The sequence below is a fragment of the Moschus berezovskii genome, chromosome 2 (genome assembly GCF_049115385.1).
Source record: "Moschus berezovskii isolate FMDL1 chromosome 2, NW_MosBer_1.0, whole genome shotgun sequence".
NCBI lineage: Eukaryota > Metazoa > Chordata > Mammalia > Artiodactyla > Moschidae > Moschus > Moschus berezovskii.
In genome coordinates this window covers 112,457,233-112,482,033 of record NC_142461.1, presented here as the reverse complement: position 1 = coordinate 112,482,033, position 24,801 = coordinate 112,457,233, and the positions used below count along the sequence as shown (strand labels likewise).

The window sequence follows — 24,801 nt, the reverse complement described above, 5'->3', positions numbered from 1 at the left end:
TATGATTATACAGAGGAGGTGATGAATAGATTCAAGGGATTAGATCTGGTAAACAGAGTGCCTGAATAACTATGGATGGAGGTTTGTAACACTGTACAGGAGGCAGTGACCAAAACTATCCCAAAGAAAAAGACATGCAAGAAGGCAAAATGGTTGTCTGAGGAGGCTTTACACATAGCTGAGAACAGAAGAGAAGCAAAAGGCAAGGAAAAAAGAGAAAGGTACGCCCAACTGAATGCAGAGTTCCAGAGAATAGAAAGGAGAGATGAGAAAGCATTAAGTGAACAAGGCAAAAAAACAGAGGAAAACAATAAAATGAGAAAGACGAGATCTCGCCAAGAAAACTGGAGATACCAAGGAACATTTCAAGCAAAGATGGGCACAATAAAGGACAGAAATGGCAAGGACCTAACAAAAGCAGAAGAGATTAAGATTCTCTTACCAAATTCTACCAACCGGTTAAAGAAGAATTAATACCAATCCTTCTCAAATTCTTACAAGTATTTAAGGAAAGAACACTTCCAAATTCATTTTATGAAGCAGCATTACCCTAAAAGCAATGCAAAAATTCTCAAAAAAATGCTAGCAAACCAAATTCAACAGTACACCACAAGATTAGACACCAGAATCAAGTGAGATTTATCCTTGGGATGTAAGGATGATTCAATATACACAAAACAGTCAATGTGAGATACCACATTAACAAATGAAGGATTAAATTCTTGAGAATCTCAACAGATGTAAAAACAGCATCTGATGAAATTCAATAAACATTGATAAAAATTCTCAACAAACTGGGTACAGCTGGAATGCACCTCAACATAAATAAGGCCATAAATGACAAGTCCAGAAACGTAATATTGAATAGTGAAAAGCTGAAAGTTTCTCCTCTGAGACCAAGAACAAGAATACTCAGTCTCATTACTTCTATTCAACATAGCACTGGAAGTCTTAGCTAGAGCAACTGCACAACAGAAAGAAATGAAAGGTGTCCAAATCAGAAAGAAAGATATAAAATAAACTCTGTACACAGATGACATGCCATTATATATAGTAAACTCTAAAGACTACACCAAAAAACTGGTAAAACTAATACTACTAGTTACAAGATACAAATCAACATACAAAAATCAACTGCATTTCTATCCACTAACAGTAAACTACCTGAAAGAAATGAAGAAAGAAATCCCATTTACAATAGCACCAAAAACAAACAAACAAAAAAATACATAGGAATAAATTTAATAAAGGACATGAAAGAGTTGTGTGCTAAAAACTACAAAATACTAATGAAAGAAACTGAAGAAAATTCAAATAAATAGAAAGATATTCCACGTTCATGGATGAAAATTAATAAAACATCCATACTACCCAAAGCAATCTATAGATTCAATGCAATCCCCATCAAAATTCCAAAAGCATTTTTTACAGAAACACAATCCTAAAATTCATTTGGAACAACAAAAGATTCCAAATAGCCAAAGTAACCTAGAGGAAAAAAAGGCAGGTGGAGGCATCAGACTTCCTGATTTCAAACTGTGCTATACAGTTATAGTAATCAAAACAGAATGATACTGATATAAAAACAGACACATGGAAATAAAACAGAATAGAAACTCCAGAAATAAACTCATGCATATTGGTCAACTAAAATGTGACACAGGAGCCAAGAACACACGGGGTAAAGGATAATCTCTTCAATAAATGGAGCTGGGAAAACTGGATATTCACATGCAAAGGAATAAAACTGGATGCCTATCTCAGATACTCACAAAAATTAACTCAAAATGGATTATATACCCTTAAATGTAAGCCATCATAAACTGTGAGGGGGGGAAAAAAAAAAACTTCTTGACACTGGCTTTGGAAATGATTTTTTTTTAATATATGAAACCAAAAATAAAAGCAACAAAAACAAACAAGTGGAACTATCTCAAAGTAAAAAGTTTCTTCTGCACAGCAAAGAAAGTAATCAACAAAATGAAAAGGCAACATAAGGAATGGAAGAAAATACTCACAAACCAAATTAAAGGTTAATATTCAAAATATATAAAGAACTCATACAATTGAATAGCAAAAAAAAATAATAATTCTGACTTTAAAATGAGCAGATGACTTGAATCATGTTGTTCCAAAGATGGCATACACACTAACACGTACATTAAAAGGTGCTAAACATCATTAATTATTCAGTTCAGTTCAGTCGCTCAGTCATGTCCAACTCTTTGCAACCCCATGGACTGCAGCACACCAGGCTTTCCTGTCCATCACCAATGCTCAGAACTTGCTCAAACTCATGGCCATCGAGTCAATGATGCCATCCAACTATCTTATCCTCTGTCGTCCCCTGCTCTTCCTGCCTTCAATCTTTCCCAGCATCAGGGTCTTTTCCAGTGAGTCAGTTCTTCGCATCAGGTGGCCAAAGGACTGGAGCTTCAGCTTCAGCATCAGTCCCTCCAATGAATATTCAGGACTGATTTCCCTTAGGATTAACTGGTTTGACACTAATCATGAGGGAAGTAAATCAAAACCACAATGAGGTTATCACCTCACATCTGTTAGGATGACTTTTATCAAAAAAACAAGAGAGAACTAGTGTTAAAAAAGATGTAAAGAAAAGAGGACTCATTCACTGGCAGAAATGTAAACCGCTACAGTATTATGGAAAACAGTATGAGGTTTCTCAAAAACTTGAAAATAGAACTAGCATATGATCCAGCAATCCTCACTTCTGGATATATCTGAAGGAAATTAAGTCACTATTTCAAAGAGATATCTGCACCCCCATGTTTACCGTAGCATTATCACAATAGCAAAGACATGGAAACAAGTGTCAGCCAACAGATGATGGACAAAGACAATGTGAGACAGATATAGATATATATACATATATATACTGGGAAAAGTTATTCTGCCATAAAAAGAGAGAGGTCCTGCCATTTGTGAAAATATGGATGAACTTAGAGGGCTTTATGCTAAGGCAGGTAAGTCAGAGAAAGACAAATACTGTGTGATCTCACTTCTAAGTGAAATCTAAAAAAGCTGAACTCAGAGAAACAGAGTAGAATGGTAGTTGTCAGGGGTTTGGTATGGGGGAAATGGATTGTTGGTCACGGGGTACAAACTTCCACTTATAAGATAAATAAGTTCTGGGGATCTAATGTATAGCATGGTGACTACAGTTAACAATACTGTATTATATACTTGAAATGTGCTAAGAAAGTAGGTCTTAAAAGTTCTTAACACATGAAAAAAGGATACGAGGTGATGAATGTGTTAACTAACCTTATTGTGATAATCATTTTCTAATATATACATATATCAAATTGTCATCTTATATACTCTAAATTTATATAATTTTATTCATCAATTACACCTCAAACAAGCTAGAGAGGAAAAACTAGGCTTCATGGTCCTTCCAATCAAATGACAGCAAGAAATTATATTGATTTAAGAATCTATTATATATATAGTATTTTAATATCAGCATTAAGGCTAATCCTCTCTAACCTCTTCCTAATCTCAATACCTAATCCCCTAATAACTCCCCACAGCCTTTTTTAGTCTTAAAAAAAAATCACCTTTAAGTTTCATATTAACCTGAATTCATTTTCTATTAAAATTAAAGTAATATAAAATATCAATACTTAAAGATCTATGTCTTAATGTAGATAGTGGCACATGAATGTTCCCATTAAAATTATTTATATTGTATATATACACTTTATATATAAATTCCTGTGTACGTAAATTTGGTAACATAAAAAAACTAAGACTTACTGATACAGATACTCATAATAGTGAGTAATACTCAGTATTACTTCAAATAAATCTAAACCAGGGCATCACTTCCTTCTTTCTAACCTTAATTGCCAGTGTTAAATTTCAGTTTTATAGAAACTAAAACAAACTTCTCTTAGAGTACCAAATTGCAAGATGAATAATTGAGTACCTGATGAGAAATATAATTAACAAAACTATAACACATTAAGTTACTAATTTCAGAGATAAAGAATGCCTATCTTATAGGTTTTCTATTATTGTTTAAAAAATAAACTATATCTCAGGGGATCTTCTGACCAGAATTATTTAATAATTTCTCTTTTTCTTTCTTCCTTACTCTCTCCTCCATACACACACACACACACATATATATTGTGTTATATATACACACACAAACAACACACATAAATTCATGCAGATTTCAAAGAAACGAAGTCCCTTTATAAAGGGGGAAAAGTCCACTTAGGAGACTCACAAATATAGACATGAGAGTCAGACACAACTTAGTGACTAAACAACAAAGCCACAAACAAAGAGAAAATATTTTAAAATCATATATCTGATAAAGGACTTATCAGATAAGTTCCTTATCCACAATATATAGTTAGTTCAGTTCAGTCGCTCAGTCGTGTCCGACTCTTTGCGACCCCATGAATCACAGCACGCCAGGCCTCCCTGCCCATCACCAACTCCCGGAGTTCACTCAAACTCATCTCCATTGAGTCGGTGATGCCATCCAGCCATCTCATTCTCTGTCATCCCCTTCTCCTCCCACCCCCAATCTCTCCCAGCATCAGTCTTTTCCAGTGAGTCAACTCATCGCATGAGGTGGCCAAAGTATTGCAGTTTCAACTTTAGCATCAGTCCTTCCAATGAACACCAAGGATTGATCTCCTTTAGAATGGATTGGTTGGATCTCCTTGCAGTCCAAGGGACTCTCAAGAGTCTTCTCCAGCACCACAGTTCAAAAGCATCAATTCTTCAGCGATCAGCTTTCTTCACAGTCCAACTCTCACATCCATACATGACCACGGGAAAAACCATAGCCTTGATTAGATGGACCTTGGTTGGAAAAGTAATGTCATGCTTTCTAATATGCAATCTAGGTTGGTCATGACTTTCCTTCCAAGGAGCAAGCGTCTTTTAATTTCATGGCTGCAATCAGCATCTGCAGTGATTTTGGAGCCCAAAAAAATGAAGTCTGACACTGTTTCCACTGTTTCCCCATCTATTTCCCATGAAGTGATGGGACCAGATGCCATGATTTTTGTTTTCTGAATGTTGAGCTTCAAGCCAACCTTTTCACTCTCCTCTTTCACTTTCATCAAGAGACTTTTGAGTTCTTCTTTACTTTCTGCCATAAGGGTGGTATCATCTGCATATCTGAGGTTATTGATATTTCTCCCGGCAATCTTGATTCCAGCTTGTGCTTCTTCCAGCCCAGGGTTCCTCATGATGTACTCTGCATGTAAGTTAAATAAGCAGGGTGCCAATATACAGCCTTGACGTATTCCTTTTAATAGATAAGGAACTACCAAAACTTAGTAATTAGAAACAAAGGAAACTAACAAGGGAAAAATAGTTAACATAGCTGAATCAATACTTTACCAAACAAGAGATATGAATGGCAAATAAGCACAAGGAAATATGTTCAATATCATCAGTCATGAAGGAAATGCAAATTAACGCTATAATGAGATCCCACTAAACACCTATTCAGTTCAGTTCAGTAGCTCAGTCGTGTCCGACTCTTTGCGACCCCATGAATCACAGCACACCAGGCCTCCCTGTCCATCACCAGCTGCCGGAGTCTACCCAAACCCATGTCCGTTGAGTCAGTGATGCCATCCAACCATCTTATCCTCTGTCGTCCCCTTCTCCTCCTGCCCTCAATCTTTCCCAGGATCAGGGTGTTTTCAAATGAGTCAGCTCTTCACATCAGGTGGCCAAAGGATTGGAGTTTCAGCTTCAACATCAGTCATTCCAATGAACACTCAGGACTGATCTCCTTTAGAATGGACTGGTTGGACATCCTTGCAGTCCAAGGGACTCTCAACAGTCTTCTCCAACACCACAGTTCAAAAGCATCAATTCTTTGGTGCTCAGCTTTCTTTACAGTCCAACTCTCACACCCATACATGACTACTGGAAAAACCACAGCCTTGACTAGACAGGCGTTTGTTGGCAAAGTAATGCTTCTGCTTTTTAATACGCTGTGTAGGTTGGTCATAACTTTCCTTTCAAAGAGTAAGCGTCTTTTAATTTCATGGCTGCAATCACCATCTGCAGTGATTTTGGAGACCCCAAAAATAAAGTCTGCCACTATTTCCACTGTTTCCCCATCTATTTCCCATGAAGTGATGAGACCAGATGCCATGATCTTTGTTTTCTGAATGTTGAGCTTGAAGCCAACTTTTCCACTCTTTTTCACTTTTATCAAGAGGCTCTTTAGTTCTTCTTCACTTTCTGCCATAAGGGTGGTGTCGTCTGCATATCTGAGGTTATTGATATTTCTCCCGGCAATCTTGATTCCAGCTTGTGCTTCCTCCAGCCCAGCGTTCCTCATGATATACTCTGCATATAAGTTAAATAAGCAGGGTGACAATATTACAGCCTTGACGTACTCCTCTTCTTATTCGGAACCAGTCTGTTGTTCCATGTCCTGTTCTAACTGTTGCTTCCCATCCTATGTACACGTTTCTCAAGAGGCAGGTCAGGTGGTCTGGTATTCACATCACCTTTAGAATTTTCCACAGTTTATTGTGATCCACACAGTCAAAGGCTTTGGCATAGTCAATAAAGCAGATATAGATGTTTTTCTGAACTCTCTTGCTTTTTTGATGATCCAGCAGATGTTGGCAATTTGATCTCTGGCTCCTCTGCCTTTTCTAAAACCAGCTTGAACATCTAGTTCACAGTTCACGTACTGCTGAAACCTGGCTTGGAGAATTTTGAGCATGACTTTACTAGCGTGTGAGATGAGTGCAACTGTGTGGTAGTTTGAGCATTCTTTGTCATTGCCTTTCTTTGGGACTGGAATGAAAAATGACCTTTTCCAGTCCGGTGGCCACTGCTAAGTTTTCCAAATTTGCTGGCATATTGAGTGCAACACTGCCACAGCATCATCTTTTAGGATCTGAAATAGCTCAACTGGAATTCCATCACCTCCACTAGCTTTGTTCGTAGTGATGCACACCTATTAGAACAGCTAAAATTAAAAAGACTGACCACAGCAATCATTTGCAAGGATGCAGAAGATTTGGAACTCACACACTGCTGGTGGGAATGCAGAATGGAATACCCACATAGGAAAACATTTTGAAAGTTTCTTTAAAAGCTACACATCATGTAATTAATGCCACTGAATTACACACTTTAAATAACTGAACTGTCAAAGTTTATTTTATATATATATATATAAAACCACAATAAAATGTTTAAAAAATTTTTTAAGTTAAGCACACATCTATCATATGATCAACTCATTACACACCTAGGTATTTACCAAAGGAAAGTATCCATATAAAAACTGGTTAATATCCACATAAAGACTTGAATATGAATATTTCATAACAGCTATATTTGTAATAGTCAAAAACTGGAAACTACTCAACTGTTCATTGACAGATTAACAGAGAGACAAACTGTGTTATACCCTGATGGTCAAATACTACTGAGCAATAAAGGAATGAACTAGTGACATACAACAACATGAATGAACAGAAAATGGTTATGCTGAGTGAAGAATGCCAGAACAAATATATGTATATACATATTTCCACACCATGGCTTAATCTGCCCTGTCTTTGAGGATGCCTTATAAGAAGTTGAATTAACAATAGAGAGAATGAGTGTTTTGGATGCTCTGATAAACATGAAATCAAAGAAAAAAATGAAAATGGGAAAAGAATAGCTGTTTTTCTCCTATAACTGAAGCAATAACGCATCAACTTTTGAATAATTCAAGGTTCAGTTCAGTTCAGTCGCTCAGTTCAACATTAAAAGGTAAAAATAAAAAGGTGAAGTAATCGCTAAGAAAAGACACAATTTCTATGCATTGCTGTTTTCCTAATGACTACCTAAAAATGGTTCCCTGCTGAGGCTTTGTAAATTAAATGATGTTTGTATGAATAAAGTTATTTGATGGGGTCAAGAAAATGAAATGAAATAACTTTTTTAAAATTTTTAAATAAAAATGGTGCCCTGAATTAGGTTTTGGAAAAAAATTTTTTAAAGCCACCATATAAGAGTGTTATTGGTGAACAATTTTTTTATACTTATAAATGTGGTTTTACACCACAAGCTACACACACACACTCCATTTATATAAAGCTCTAGAAAAGGAAATTAATCTATAGCAACAGAATGTAGATCAGTGGTTGCTGAGGGAAGGGGCACAGAAAAAGGCAGAAGGTACGCATTACCTTGCAGGTAGTTGCTATGTTTACTATCCTGATTGAGGTCACAGTTTTACAGGTGTGTGTATGTGTATATATAAAAAAAATTGTGTGTATACACACACACACACGTGAAAAGTTACTGTACTTTAAATTGTGCAACTTATTGCTATCGTTGTTTAGTCACTAAGTCGTGTCTGACTTTTTTGGGACTCCATGGACTGTAGCCCCCCAGGCTCCTCTCTGTCCCCAGGATTTCCCAGGCAAGAATATTGGAGTGGGTTGCCATTTCCTTCTCCAGGGAATCTACCAACGCAGGGATAGAACCCATCCATAACTCTTGAGTCTCCTGCATTGGTAGGCAGATTCTTTACCACTGAGCCAATTATTCCTTATTCAAGCTATTCCAAAAACATGCCCTCAAAATCATATGCAACTGCCTTGGTCAAGCATTCCAATCCAACACTTTGATAAAAGGGTAAGCGCACTAGCATAATAGAATATTATTACAGCATGCCAATGTTTCATAGTCTCAGGCAATCAATTGGAATAATACCATTCTATTTTATGTGTTTAGTGTCACATTTAGTTTAAAAGAAAAAAATTGAAGTAGGCAGGTTTTCATCTGCCCACCATCCCTATTTTACATGTGAGAAAAAATACAGCCTAGGAAAATTAAGTGATTTACCAAAGGACAAAAAGACAAAAACATTGGGAAGAGCAACCAAAACATGTCCTCATAGTCACATATGTTCTCACAAATTCTAAAGTGAAAATTAGCAAGACCAACATCAAAGGTCCCCTGTCAAAATATGAGCGTTCTTCAGAGATGACTGATAAGCTAACTGATGTTTTGTGATAATGAAAATATCATAGTGAATAAATCAGAAATATAATAATATATTCATGCCAACCAGCATTCCAGGAATTCTTTTCATTATTATAGGTTAGATTTTCAGAGATTCTTTTAAGAATATATTCCATTAAATTGTCCCCATTCTCCAAATCAAATCACCTACAAGCAGAGTTATCTCTACCTGGGCAATGGGTAAGGTTTAAAATTCCTTTAAGAAGTCAAAACCACAAATCTAGGCTTCATGCAAGTCTGGGATTTATATTATTCCTGTGGCTTTGGAAACCCCAAACTAAAAGTTAATTTTTAAAATTGACACTGGACCAATGATAAAACTCAAATTCTCTGTAAAATTGTCCTTAAAGATTTTTCTAGAAATGAAATTTACATTCATTCAAATTAAAAACTTAATAGACACACTGGACAGCAGATCAGATAGAAATGAAGAAGGAATTACCAAGAAGATAGATCTGAGGCAATTACCCTCAATTCAGGGGGAAAAAAAAGATAAATGAATAGAAAGTGAGTGCACTCTCTTTAGGAGACAGAATGAGACGATCCAACAAATATAATAACATGATATCCGAAACAGAAAATAAAGATAGTAGAGACTCAAAATTCAAGGAGATGATGGCTGAGAATTTTCAGAACTGATGAGAGACACAAATCCTAATCTAGAAGAAATAAATAGACAGCCCAACAAATAGACACATCACAGTGAAACTATAGATTACCAAAAAATAAATCGTAAAAGCAACCAATTAAAAAGGCAGATTAATTACAAAAGACCAATTAGACGGAATATAACCTCTCAGCAAGAGACCAGAAGACAACAGAAAAGTATATTCAAAGTGTAAGGGAAAACAAATGTCAACTAAAACTCTCAACCCAGTTAAAATATTATTCGAGGGGCTTCCTTGGTGGTCCAGCGGTTAAGAATCTGTTTTACAATGCAAAGGGAACCTGTTCAATCCCTGGTCTGGGAAGATCCCATGTGCCATGGAGCAACGAAGCCTGTGTGCCACAACTACTGATCCCACACTCTAGAGTCCAGGAGCTGCAACCACTGAAACCCACGCACACCTAGAGGCTGTGCTCCACAGAAGAAGCCACTGCAATAAGAAGGCCACACACTACAAGGAAGAGTAACCCTCACTCACCACAACTTGAGAAAGCCTATGTGCAGCAATGAAGACCCATCACGCCCAAAAAATAAATAAATCTTAAAACACATTTATATATATATTATATATATATATACACACACACATATATATATATATAATTCAAGAGTGAGGGTGAAAACTACTCTAGTACTTGATTATATAATGTTCTTTCAAGCCTATGAAGCTTTACGTTTTTTTGTTCCTTCTATCTGTAATATTCTCCTTCAACTCCCAAATACCCTTCCAGATCAAAGAATTACAAATTCTTTGCTAAGTTTTTTTAACTTCTACTCTTGCCTGGGGAATCTCATGGACAGAGGAGCCTAGTGGGCTACAGTCCATGGGGTAGCAAGAGTCGGACGCGACTGAGCCACTAAACCTACCCACCTACCTAGTATGCAGCATCAACAGAGGCACAGAGCCTAAGAACACAGGATTCGGATTCTGACAGAAATAAGTGTGAATAATGGCTGTGTGACTCTGGTCCTATTGCTTCCCTGGGACTATTTTTACTTATGTAGATGATAATATCAACCCCTAAGGCTTGTTCAGTTCAGTTCAGTTCAGTCGCTCAGTCGTGTCCGACTCTCCGCGACACCATGAATCACAGCATGCCAGGCCTCTCTGTCCATCACCAACTCCCGGAGTTCACTCAAACTCATGTCCACAGAGTCGGTGATGGCATCCAGCCATCTCATTCTCTGTCGTCCCCTTCTCCTCCCGTCTCCAACCTTTCCCAGCATCAGAGTCTTTTCCAGTGAGTAAACTCGTCGCATGAGGTGGCCAAAGTATTGCAGTTTCAGCTTTAGCATCAGTCCTTCCAATGAACACCCAGGATCGATCTCCCTTAGAATGGACTAAGAATGCTGAATTAGACATATGTAAGTTTCTGACATACAATAGGATGCATTAATAAGAAAATACACAGATTAGTTATTAGAAGACACTTCAATGATTGCTTGATCAATATTAAAAAATTAATAGTATTTGAATACTTTTGTAATACAAAATACTAGGAAAAAGCAATAAAAAATAAATTAGAAAAAGCAATTTTTAAAATGATATCATCTATAGTAGAAACAAAAATAAATTATCCAGGAATAAATATAACAAAAGCTGCACAATTTATGGAGGAAATTACTTACAGAAAAAACAATTTGGATTATTCTCATGGTTAGGTAGATTTAATACTACTCTTAACAAAGCGTGTTTTCTACTGAAAAGAATTCCACTGCATGATTAAACCACAGTTTACTAACCTCATTGTTTCTATTTTTTTTCCTATTACAAATAGTATAATGAATACCCTTGTAGAGTCTCCTTCTGCAGTGCCCTGAAATGTAATGTGATTCCAATAAATAACTAACAGAATTTTCCACAGAACTTGACAAGATGACCCTGAAATTGAAATGAAAAAGTTGGGACCAAGTATAGCCAAAATTCTTTTGAAGAACAATAAGGGAAATCTTGCCATATTAAGATTTATTCTAATGTTATAATAATTAAAGCAGTTTGATATTGTTACAAGAGACATATCAATACAAGAGTTTAAGACATATACAAACTGATACAAGATCTGTCATACAGTAGCAGTAAGATCAATGAAGAAAAAAATGATTGTTTAATAAATGGTGCCAGATATTTACAGTGGTCAAGACATGAAAGTAACCTAAATGTCCACTGACAAACGAATAGATAAAGATGTGGCACACACAATGAAGTATTACTCAGCCACTAAAAACAGGGAAATAACGCCATTAGCAGCAACACAGATGGACCTGGACATTATCATACTAAGTGAAGTCAGTCAAAGAAACACAAATATCATATGATATCACTTATTTGCGGAAACTAAAAACAAAAAATAATACAGATGAACTTATTAACAAAAGAAAAATAAATTCACAGACTTAGAGAATGAACCTGTGGTTACCAGAGTTGGGGGTACGGTGCGGGGACAACATTTTGGGAGTTTGGGACTGACAAGAACATACTGTTATATTTAAAATAGAAAACCACACAAATGTTCATGCTAGTCTGTATTATTTGTGTCTTTTTAAAGCAATCCTCTTTACCTTTGTTTTAAAAAATGCTTATAGATTTTTTTAAATCTAATTGAGGGTAACTGTATTTTATTTTATCTTATTTATTTATTTTTGGCTATGCTGGGTCCTTGCTGCTGTGTGGGCCCATCCGTGCTCAGCAACAAGAAAAGCCACCACAATGAGAAGCTCACACACCATAACTAGAGAGTGGCCCCCGCTCTCCACAGCTAGAGAAAAGCCTGCAGTTCACAAAGAAGAAATTAAATGGCCTAAAAACATGTGAAAACATGCTTGTTTACATCCAACAGATTGGCAACATTTTTCAAATATATTCTTTATTTTTTTAATGTATCAGCAACTCTTGATAAATAGAAAAACAGGAACTCAAATTCCTGGTGGAAGAGTAATTGGAAGTAAAAACTGGATAAAACAATGGAAATCAATTCTCAGCTATCTAGTAAGGTGTGCTGAAGAATGCACACCCTATGATCCAGAAATCCCTCTCCTCAGACTCTAGCCTAAAAAAAAGTCTGGTATATCTATACAAGGAGACACATACAAAGATGTTCACTGAAGCCCTTTTGGAAACAATAAAAAATGTAAAGCATCTAGACTGTCCCCTCAGCAAAGAAACAGATAAGCAAACTATGGTTTAATCACACTATAGAATGTTTAATAGTAATTAGAAATTAATAGTCTATTTTAGCAACATGGTAAATAAAAAAGGCAAGATGCAGAAGGATTAATATAAAATAATTTATGTAAATTTTCCATACTAAAAGAATTATACACACATATATAGTTTAAATGTAGTACATTTAAGCAAATGTAAAACATATTGAATAAATATAAAAGTAAAACATGCATGCATATAACACAGGAATTTCAGGATAATGCTAATTCTTAGGGAGGAAAAGATATAGGGAGAAGAGGATGACCTTCAGTTTTTTGACTGAAAAAAGCTCTAAGGCAAATATAACAAAGTTGACCTCTATTAATCTTAATAGTGAGCACAAAAGTATTTGTTATATATTTATACTTTTATGTATATTGAAAATGTTTCATAGTTGAAAATAGTTTTAGACTTTAATATGAAATAAAAATTAGAAAAAATTACAATTTAACCAGACTTCCACACTGCTGTTGTAGGTAAACCTCATAACAATAAAGATGACTAGAAATTACACTCAGCTCAAGTAGAACATCCTCCACTAAGCAGAATCTGTCTACATTATTTCTAGTAAATTAGCAATGACAAAAAAATACAATGAACACAGAACAGAGAACAAAGATTTCTTTAACTCTTCTTCCTCTGAGCTCTCAGTACAGGAGTGTTGTGCTCCTTTGCTTGAATTTGCAACTTGAGTTAGATGGATACTGCTATGGAGAAAATTCCAGATACACAGGGAAGAAAATTTCACAAGAAATCCATGTAAATACATAAATAAAACTCTGAATATGAGCAAAGAAAACACAAATAAAATAGACATATATGGCAAGGTCCTTATCATAAAATCTTTATTGAAAGTTTGCTATTTGTAGGGATAGAAGCTAAAAATGAAAAAAAAACCCTGTTAATTCAGAAAATCAAACCCTGCAGTATGGTTTCACACTGTACATATGCTACAGGAGTGTTGCCCTTACACATGAGCTTGACAGGAAAAATAAAACTTGCAACCGGACTTTGTAGCACAGGATATAACTGAGACTTCAAGGACAGGAATACAAACAGTGAACTAAAATTTTTTAAAAAGTAACAGAGAGGATCCTACTGCAATGGGACAATAAAGTTGGCAATGTACGTAGAGGCCATGTTGTGGAAAACACTGACGCCAGGCCAAAGGCTTCAGACATTAGCCGATAAAATATGAGAAGTTATTTTAAGCAAAGTTGTGACATATGTGAAGCAGAATTTTATATGAGTGAAGGTCAGACTGAACTGTGAAATTATTACAGGCAGGAAAATAGTAATTATCATGGAATAGATTATTATGTCATGAAGGCTTGGCCTAAGATAACAGCAGAGAATGAAAAGAACAAATCTAAGAGAAAACAAAAGAATAGGTCTTAGTATCAAGCATGTGAGGAGAGGAAAAGGAAAGAACCAATAATGATACAAGCAGACACTGTTAGATATATACCCAAAATCCATTCCTCTGTTTTTCCCCAGCCATGAGACAACAAAGACAAAATATAAACAAACTGAGTGATGAAACAAAAGTTTATAAAAATCCTCTGTCCCTGTAACACTAATAAGCTGCTGAACTAGTCCTGAGATGCAAAACAGTAAATGCTTCGAAGCTTAAGCCACTAATAGCTGGGATTTTCTGACGAGGAGGGGAAATTAAACTAATTTAAACAGAAAGAAAGAAAAGGAAAATCTTTTTTGGAGAGATATATAGCTGATTCAGTTTTAGACATGCTGAAATTAAGTTAATGGAACGGTAGTCAAGTGGACAAAATTTTCCAAACTGGTATGACTCAAAAATAATAGCTTCCTAGATTTAATCAATGAAACTTAGATTGTTCAAATTTACAGATTTCTTTACTACAGGATTTTTTTTAAATGTTATACATTGAAGCTAGCCAAAAAAATACAAGACGTAGTGTTTCCCAAGTTTGTTTGACCACAGTACACCCCTCAGTAGAAGATCTCTGTAAAACACGTCTAGAGATATAGATATAAGTAAGTATAGTTGATCCTTGAAACTTTGAGTATCTAGAAAGAACTCAGTAATATATGAAAGGATAATACAATTAGAGTATCACCATTTTGTAGCCCCTAATGAAATAATGGATCTAGACAGTGATAGTCAATAGCTGCAAAAATCATTGACATGATATGGAACTTTACGACGTATGGATTGGGCTGACAAACCTGAACACACTGATCAACCTAACATTTACTAAAGAAGGAACAAGGAGATATTCTGTGACTCCTGCTACAATTCAACAGGAAGTATAAGACACCATTATAAAGTTTTCTTGCACCACCTCCCCAAAAACAGAACCTAAAATTTGATCAAGACTCTAGATCCAACTACCAGTTTACAGGAAATAACGGGCAGAGGAACAAGTCAAATATCACAGAGCTGCAATCATTAAATCCCAAAACGTTGATTTCTTTAACTAATAAATTAAAAGAAGGATAAAACAGGAGGGGTGGAGAAAACTATAAATGAAGATTCTTCAGAGAAATGAAAACCAACTACAACAGTAGAACTCTGCATCCTAATCCTAAGTCAACCCTAAGAAATCATTTATGAGACAAGTGGGAAAATCTGAACACTCACTGTATAGTTGAAGATACTAAAAAATAACTATAAATATTTTAGGTACTATAATTGTAACAGTACTACAATCCTTTGTGATAAAATACACATAAAATTTATCATTTTAACCATTTTAAGTGGTATTAAGGATATTCACATTGTTACGCAACCATCACCACCATACAGCTCAAGAACATTTTTATCTTCCCAAACCAAAACTCTACCCATTAAACAACTCCATCGTGCCAAGCCCCTGGCAACCACCATTCTACTTTCTCTCTTGGTAATTAAACGACTGCAAGAAGTTCATATAAATAGGATGAAATAGGATGTCTTTTTATGTCACGTTTATTCATTTAGCATAAGATTTTCAAGGTTCATCCATATTGGAGCATGTGTCTGAATGTCATTCCTTGTAAAGGCTGAATGACATTCCATCTTATGAATATACCACATTTTGTTTATCCATTCATCTGTCAATGGACATTTGGGTTCTCTTTTATTTTTAAGGGTTCATATCTCCTTACTGAAATACATAAATATTCATAAGGTGAATTAAAAGATACCTGAGATTTGCTTCAAAATACTCCAGTCTGGGAGGAAAGGGGAGTGGGGGAAGGGATAGCAGATGAAAAAGATATCATTTCTCACTTATCAGATTAACAAAGATCAGAAAAACTGGTAACACCATATACACTGGCCAAGATGTTTGGAAACATGTTCTTTCATACATTATTGGTGAGAATGTAAATTAATTTCTTTGGAGGGTGCTCCGTTCCGTTCCGTCGCTCAGTCGTGTCCAACTCTTTGCGACCCCATGGACTGTAGCCTACCAGGCTTCTCCGTCCATGGGATTCTCCAGGCAAGAATACTGGAGTGGGTTACCATTTCCTTCTCCAGGGGATCTTCCCAACCCAGGGATCGAACCTGGGTCTCCCACATTGGAGGCAGACGCTTTAACCTCAGAGCCACCAGGGAAGCCCTATCAAAGTTTAAAATGCACATTTCCATTAACCAAGATATTACTTGAGGGAGTTTATCTTCACACGTATACTCACACACATAAACAAAGAGGTGTATACAAGAATATTGACTATCGTTATGCTTATATTAAGCCCAAGATTTAATTTACATGTTCATCAGTAGTGAACTGACTAAATAAATACAAAAATATCAAAATGCAATAGAATACAGTTTAAAAGGAAAATCAAATTGTTCTCCATGTACTAATAAGAGACAGTGTTCAATAAGTATGTTCAGGGGAAAAAGCAAGGTACAGAGAGTATAACACTATTCAACCAGACATCCACGGCTTCAATTTCGAGCACTCAGTTCAGTTCAGTTCAGTTGCTCAGTCGTGTCCGACTCTTTGCGACGCAGCACACAGGCCTCCCTGTCCATCACCAACTCCCGAGTCTACCCAAACCCATGTCCATTGAGTCGGTGATGCCATCGAACCATCTCATCCTCTGTCATCCCCTTCACCTCCTGCCCTCAATCTTTCCCAGCATCAGGGTCTTTTCAAATGAGTCAGCTCTTTGCATGAGGTGGCCAAAGTATTTCTAGCACTGCCACACACCAAATAACCTAAAAACTTCCCACAACAAAACATCTAGAAAAGGTGAATAAATTATAACTAAAATCTTTTTAGTTATAATTAAGTCAAATTATAATTTAAGTTATAATTTAGTCAAAATTAAACTCAAAAGAAAGGGAAATCTCTCACTGAGAAGTGGGATGGAGGAAAGAGGAAACTTCACTTTTTACTTTATCCACCTATTTTTATGTTATAACCAGTAAGTATTACTTTTGAAATTAAAAAATAATAACAATTCCTGAAGTACACTGAAAAAAGATGCTTTGGTTGGTATGTCATATTTTTGACTGAAAATCATAGGAAGGTGTTCCTTTAACAGAATCTAATTGGTGATGGACAGGGAGGCCTGGCATGCTGTGATTCATGGGGTTGCAGAGAGTCAGACACGACTGAGCTGAACTGAACAGGGTTAGAAAAATGGGGATAGCAGTACTGCCTCAGATTCAAACTGGCACAGCATAAACCCTGTATGCCTGGGTGGAATGAAGTCAGCTTTTTATAGCTGAATTAAAATTTTTTATTCACCACTGTCTGCACAAATCCTTGAAAGTAAAATTTTTTTCCTAAAAAAAAAAAAAAAAATATGCTGTGGATTTAACAATCCATGCCACCTCCTGAATAACTAAAGCAATGTGACTTCAGGGTAAACTTTAAGGTAAAACAGTCACTAGTTTATCCAATTTAATTCAACACATACTATTTACCTAGTAAGCAAGTGCAAGAGCCTTTGATTAATAATAGAAAAATGAATTTTCTAATTTTTAAGGAGTTCAGAATCTGTGAGGCAGAATAAGGAAGGTAGCAAAAAAATATCTGTAATGCAGAACAGAATATGCAAACGGTCATCCTCTGCATCAAAATTCGAAAACTAAATGTTTAAAATTCCAATTTCCGGTTTGTAACATCAGAACCCCAAACCAGTCAAACATTATTTTATATTTTCCATTACTATTCTCAAAATTTATTTATCTTCTAAATTTTTACTTAAATTTATTTTTATTTATTTTATGGACATGCTGCAAAGCTCGGAATCTTAGTTCCCTCACCAGGGATTAAACTCACACCTCTAGCATTGGAAGCATTCAGTCTTAACCACTGGACCACCAGCGAAGTCCACAAACACAATTACTAACACACAGTTTCTATAGACTTTGTAATCTCTTCCCACAAATGAATTCTCAGCTGTTTTCTTCCTTTGATTTGTACACCTGTTAATATGCCACATTTATTACTACTAATCAAAGAAAACTGAATCCTCCTTACATATTTCTATAATTATAAATCTGAAAATTAAATAGTAATACAGGTTGTGATGGACCGAATATTTGATTCTTCCCATCTCCAATCATACAACATCCTAACCAAAACAGTCAGACACTGGGGAAAGGATTAAGGCACAGCAGGGTTTCTTCTCTTTTACTAAGAACAAGATACAGAGAACAATAGAATGCTTCCTTTAAAATTTACTGAATAGGATATACAAACTTCTGTGATAATTAAAATAACAAACAACACCAAAATCAACACATCTTCAATCTTAAGCAACCAAAAAAATTTTAAGAAATATCAAAAACTGAGAAAAGTTACATTCCATCCATGTGAGGGTAGTCCAGCTTTGCCCACCAGGAATTTTTTAATGATTCCCAGTTCTAAAAAGGTTCCAGAGGCAGCCTTTCAAACTGCACCACTGGCTAACATCCTGTGTCTCTCAAGGCAGTAATTAGGTGCGTAGCCCAGAAGAATTATCCTGTCCATCCCAGAGAGTGGTAAAAATTTCAGAATAATCACATGACCATAATATTGTTTATTGTTCACTCTTGCCCATCATGAAACGGCATGGCAACTGCTGGCATGTACAGACAATAGCTATGCATTTTAGATAGACAATAATTATTTAAGTACTATAGATCCCCTGGAGAAGGACAGGACAACCCAATCCAATATTCTTGCCTGGAGAATCCCATGGACAGAGGAGCCCGGTGGGCTACAATCCATAGGGTCGCAAAGAGTCAGACATGACTGAATCGACTGAGCACGCATGCATATATCATCTCATAAAGGGAGGCTTGCCTGATTAGGGAAAAAATAAGAATCTACAAGATGTCCATAAAGGCAAATGCTATAAGATTAAGATACAGACCGGCTACAGCCCAGATGCCCTAAAACTGTACAAGTACCTTGAAAGAAATTCACTGAGATATTTCTGCTCCCACAATGAAGCATCACAATGAGAGATCAGAAATGCATTTCATCCAAATGAACCTGATAATTAATTATACCACTTGGTTCTTAAATTCAGGAAAGAATCAATATTATTTCCTACTTTCATGTACTTTATGGGTTTCTTAAATGTTAACCTTGACTAAGAAGCAAAAATGTCTAAGTATCAATAAAGCACTGTTCCAGTTCCTCTGTTTTGAAATCCCTCTTAAATGTTTTTAACAGGCAAGATTTTAAAAAGAAAAAAAAAAAAGGCCTAAATAAGAATGACATATTAAAAAAAAAAGGAACACAGTAACGAATGGAAGTACCAATAAGAATGTTATTTGTAAAGGCAACAGAAAGAGAAACAGAAAGCTGTCAGGCTCCAGCATCAAGACGCATAGCCAACTACTTGTGTAATCCTGAGCAAGTGTCTTAAACCCTGTGCCCCACTTTCCTCTTCTGTACAATGAGGATAATGAGTAACAGATTTGGAGTTATTGATTAAATGAGCTAATCATGTAAAGCGGGTTTTAATATCTGATCATTATTTTCCAAACAGGTGGATAAAAATTCAAAATTTTAATAGCACTCTGTTGATGAGGTTGTTGTGAAACAGTCACGTGCTCTGCTTACTACTAAGCCTCATGGCGGGGGCAATCTGGAAATTTCACTTTATTTATCCCACTGATATTCTTGCACAGGTGTGAAAAGAAGGTATATCAGTTTGCAATTTCATACTGGAACCAAAATGTCCATCAAAAGTGATGACTAAGAATGGCAAATTTATGACATGAAACACTATACAGATTTTTTTAACAGAGTACACTGATTTACTGATATAGACCTCTTAAGTGAAAAATGCAAGATGCATAGACTAAAGTATATGATATAAAGAGACTGAAAAATCAAAATACATATTCACCCTTGCTTTCACACTGAGAGAAACTAAAAACGGTGGAAAGAAATTGGACAGACAGGAGACAGGATGGGAGGAAAACTTTAAACTGTGTATATTTTTTTGCTTTTTTAGCTAAGAAAAATTTTACCTATTCAATTATCAATTTTGAAAGTATTTTTTAAGTGTCAGGCATACACTCTAAAGTTAGCAAATGTTAGCTGCAATTACTATTGTCCTTGTCAGCAGCAGCAGAATTACAAGTATTATCATTATTAAGAAGCTCAAAAAAGCTCCTTTCTGAAGCTTTTTCTTACTCCCTCTGCACAGAAGCCTCCTCTAACTCCAAGACTATTTAAGGAACTTATTTTCTACTCTTGCATAAGCTGCTTAAGACATAGGTCATGTATCTACCTAATAGATACAAACATTTTGCAGTAACAGTAACCTACAGGTAATAGTAACCTACTCCAAGGAAAACAGAGACCATTTCTAAAGGGATTATACTCTATCATTAATTATGAGACCTGAAAATCGAAAAACTTGAATAACTGGATTTGCTAACATTCTTTCAGATACTACCCAACCAAAAAACTCTCTTTGACTAAGCTTTTTTCTTCTCACAGGACTTCCCCAGACATCATGTCCCAAGCCAAGACACAACACGTACAAACTCTTTAACTCCCTGCAATCTCTGAAATGTCTTTTGGCAAATCCCAACATCCTGGTACAACACTCCTATCGAAAAGCATCTGTTGAGTGTTTCCTTTTAGATAGAGGTTCGCGTATTAGTCCGTGAATAAAGTGCCCTTTTAACTAGAGAAGACCGAGCACTTGATTCCTAATTCGCTCAGTGTTTTGTTTGTTCTGGTATGGAGGGTATTCTGTAACTGACTGCTCGCTCAGTAGCTCAATTCTAGCTGTCATTCCAGCACACCAGATACTCCACTGACAGCTCAACAGTCACTTTTCATTCAGGCCCCTCCCCTTCCCTCCTCCCTCAACCCCCAGCAGCTCAGGAGCTCCTTCCCTCACACTGACACACTGACAGTTCAGAAGCCCCTTGCCACAAGCTGTCCTCCTCTGCAGCTGCAAGACCACTTCCCCCACTCCCGTCATCCCGCGACCCACTTTAGTCCCCAGTATCATCGCTCTCCCAAATAATCCAAATCACATCATCAGTTTTCTTCCCAAGAAACGGGCGGCTTTAAAGCCTTCCCCAGCAAATACACAATTGACAGCTCGACACCAGATTCCCCAAACATCCTTTCCTCTTCCCTCCGTTCCTACTCTAGGCACTAGCTCTTTTCTCGCAATCACTCATTCGACCCGGCTTCCCCGAAATGCCCAGCCTCGTTGTCTAAGCACGCTCTCCGCTCTCCCCTCCTCCCCATCCCCTTCCCACCGCTGACAGCTCAGTCACTTCCATCCCCATGCGGCTGCACCTTCCCCCACTTCTCTCTCTTGACAGCTCGGCGTCGGCTCCGAGCTTCCCCTCGCCGAGGCCTCTCCAGCCTCGGCCTGGGCAATCCCGCGGTGTCCCCCGCCCCGGGGAAAGGCTCCACTCACCCACTCTCCCGCATCACGTTGCTGTCTCCGCAGTCGCAGGCGCCCCCGGCCTGGCTACGGAACATGTTGAAGTCGTGTCCGGTGTGGTCACCCTGGTGGAAGCACTCGGCGCAAAGCGACATGCAGGGGGAGATGCCGCACGTCCGGCAGCGGTAGGCCACGAAGTTGGCTGTCCAGACCAGGCCGCACAGCGCCGCGGGGTCGTAGGCCCGCACCGCCGCGCAGAACTCGTCGTAGCCTCCGCCGCCCGCCAGAAGGCACTTACACCACTCCAGAGCCTCCTCCTCGGCCGCCCCTGGACCGCCCCCGCCGCCGGCCGCCGCCGCCTCCTCGCCGTCCGCAGCGGCTGCCAGCGGCCGCTCGGCGCTCAGCACCCGCTCCAGCAGCGCCTGCAGCTCCTCAGCACCTGCCCGGTTGTCCGGCCGGCTGAGGGCCGCCTTCAGGTGCGCGGCGGTGGCCGCTTTGTCCAGGGCCAGCCCGGGAGCGGGCACCTCGGCTTGGGGCGGCTGCGGCCCCCCGACGGCCGCAGCGGCCGCCGCCGCCATGATGAGAGCTCAGAATTTGGAGAGTCCAGGGCCGGCTCCTCCCGGGAGGGTGGGGGAATTGACTGCTGCGATTGCTCGGTACGCCCAACTCTCGCGATACCCCGGGGCTGCCGCGCACCTCCGCCTGCGTCCCCGCCCTTGCACACGCCCCCTCCCGCTGGGGTGCGGGCTTCCAGACCCTCTAGTCTGGGGCAGTCCTCTTGTTTCCTTCTTCAACCTTTTGGCTCTCTTGTAGTTGAAAGCCACTAAAAGAAGGGACTCATCTTTTTAAAAAATTTGATATGGGTAATATGGAAAACCTTTAATATGGACCTTTTTTTCCTTTATTTACCCGAACTATAAAAGACAGCATCTTTCAGATGTATTTTAGGCATCTAAACTTCGTTTTGAGACACAGATTCCCACTGTTATCAAACCCTTAATTACTATTGAATTACTATTATTACTGTAAAAAAAAACTAATTCCCCTCCTCCCCGAATCAATTCCTACCTTCACACTATTGTCAGCTTAAACTTCTAATACATTTTTTTGGAGGACTAGGGTATATTCTTACTATCTCTCCTGTTCAAAATCTTTCGTGGAAGCAAAAGTCAAAAACTACTTGAATCTTCTGTTCCACCACCAACCTGTCTTTCTATCATTATCTCCTGGTGCTACTCTAATTTTGTTATTTGAAAGAAATCAATGCGACTCTTCAGTGTTTTCTTAAAGATGCTTTCTTATTTCCTGCGCCTGGTCTTTATTGCTCCTATTGCCACCCATACTCCACCCCATAAAATCACCCCACACTCCTAGCAATGTCTGCCTGTTTCATTTCCCTTCTTCCAAAGAAAATGGTTTTGAACTTATTTGATGATATAACATTGCTTTTCACTGTAAAAAACCTCATCCCCACCGCGCTACTAATTGGTAAGTTTTTTGAGGGCAAAGAATGAGTCTTCATCGCTGTCCATAAGTGCTCCAATATTTGGCTGATTATTGTCATTAAATGGAATATAATTAGAATAGATAACCTGTTGCATATCTATTGTGCCCCATTCCTTATGTATGTTATTTAAACTATCTCAATAATCCTATAAAGAAATCAAACTTACAGAGGTCGTTTATGGGTGCCAAAAACATACAACCGGCAATTAAATATGACTAGAAACCAAGTTCATCTGAATCCAAAGTCTTACTTTTTCTATCACATCAATGCTTCCCAAACTTTCCTGATTCTAAGACTCACCTGAAGTTCTTACCCACAAAATATATTCCCAGGCTCTACCCCAGACCCAAGGTATCAAAATCTCTAGAAGTTACACTGTTCTATCAAGCAAAATCTGAATCTTAAAAGAGATTGTCATTAACAGTCCTTCCAGAACTAAAAACCACAGCTTATTAAGTTTCCATAGCTCATCTCCAGAGAACTGGATGTATTATTAAACGTAATTTGGGAATATATAACAAAGGACAACAAAGAATGAAAAAAACTCTAGGAGAAGCAATCCAAAGAAGTAGAATGAGTATTTCCAATTCATAAACAGTGATATAAATGAATCTAACATAACAAAAACATACTATTTCACATGTCTTGACCAGACTTACATTAATAAAGCATTTCACAATCATTTAACAGTGACAAATAATTCAATAATTCCCTTTATGAATCACCAAATTGTAAACCAAATAAAATCTAAGAACATTTCAAATGAAGGTAGAACTAGTGTGTACTCACTAATCAGTGTCTTTGGTTTCTGGCAGTAGAGGAAGTGTGCTGGTGTCTCTCCAGGACGGCATGTCTGTGGAGAATAACAAGGGCGCCTGTTCTGCTTGACCATGATAATGCATGCTGGCAAATGACCCTTTTCAGCATGCCTCAGTGGTCTCCACATGCTCTGGGAAAGTTCTAAAAATTCCAGCACTTATCACCAGTGCCTCCTTTTTTTCTGTAACAAAAACAAACAAAAAAAAAGTTTAAGTATCACCCCCTATTTTAGTTACATAGACATTGTCACGCATATACAGAAACCTGGACATTTGCCAGATTTCCCAACTACTTTGTGAGGATATCAGATATGTTCAACATCAGAAAACCATTAAGAATAACTAGTAACAACAAAAATAGAAATAACCCAAGTGAAAAAGGGGCTAAAAAGGTGAATAGACATTTTACCAAAGAAAATATATAAGTGGACAATCAGATCTAATCCCTTGAATTTATTTGTTATGGGATTACAGACATATAAAAATATATGTGACATATAAAAATATATAGACATTGAAAATAGACATATAAAAGATTCTAAGTATCATTATTCATTAAGAAAATGCAAGCCAAATTATGAAATATTACTACACACACTCACTAATTGGCAATAATCAGAACGAGAGACAATAACAAATGTTGACAAGGATACAGAAAAATAAGACTCCTCTTACAACAATGATGGGAATTTAAAATGGTACAGCTTCTTGGGAAAACAGTTTAGCA

General features: G+C 37.4%; 1 protein-coding gene across 6 annotated transcripts in view; it reads right to left on the bottom strand.

Moving 5' to 3' along the window:
- The window catches only part of UBR3 (ubiquitin protein ligase E3 component n-recognin 3), a 209,680-nt gene extending 187,315 nt beyond the window's left edge, over positions 1-22,365 (bottom strand). For all 6 annotated transcript variants that reach the window (XM_088829999.1, XM_088830004.1, XM_088830007.1 and 3 more), the window contains exon 1: positions 21,783-22,365. In XM_088829999.1, coding sequence (XP_088686125.1) covers positions 21,783-22,327 — 545 coding nt within the window. In that variant the 5' untranslated portion in view covers positions 22,328-22,365. The remainder of the gene's footprint in view (positions 1-21,782) is intronic.
- Positions 22,366-24,801: the final 2,436 nt, after the last annotated feature.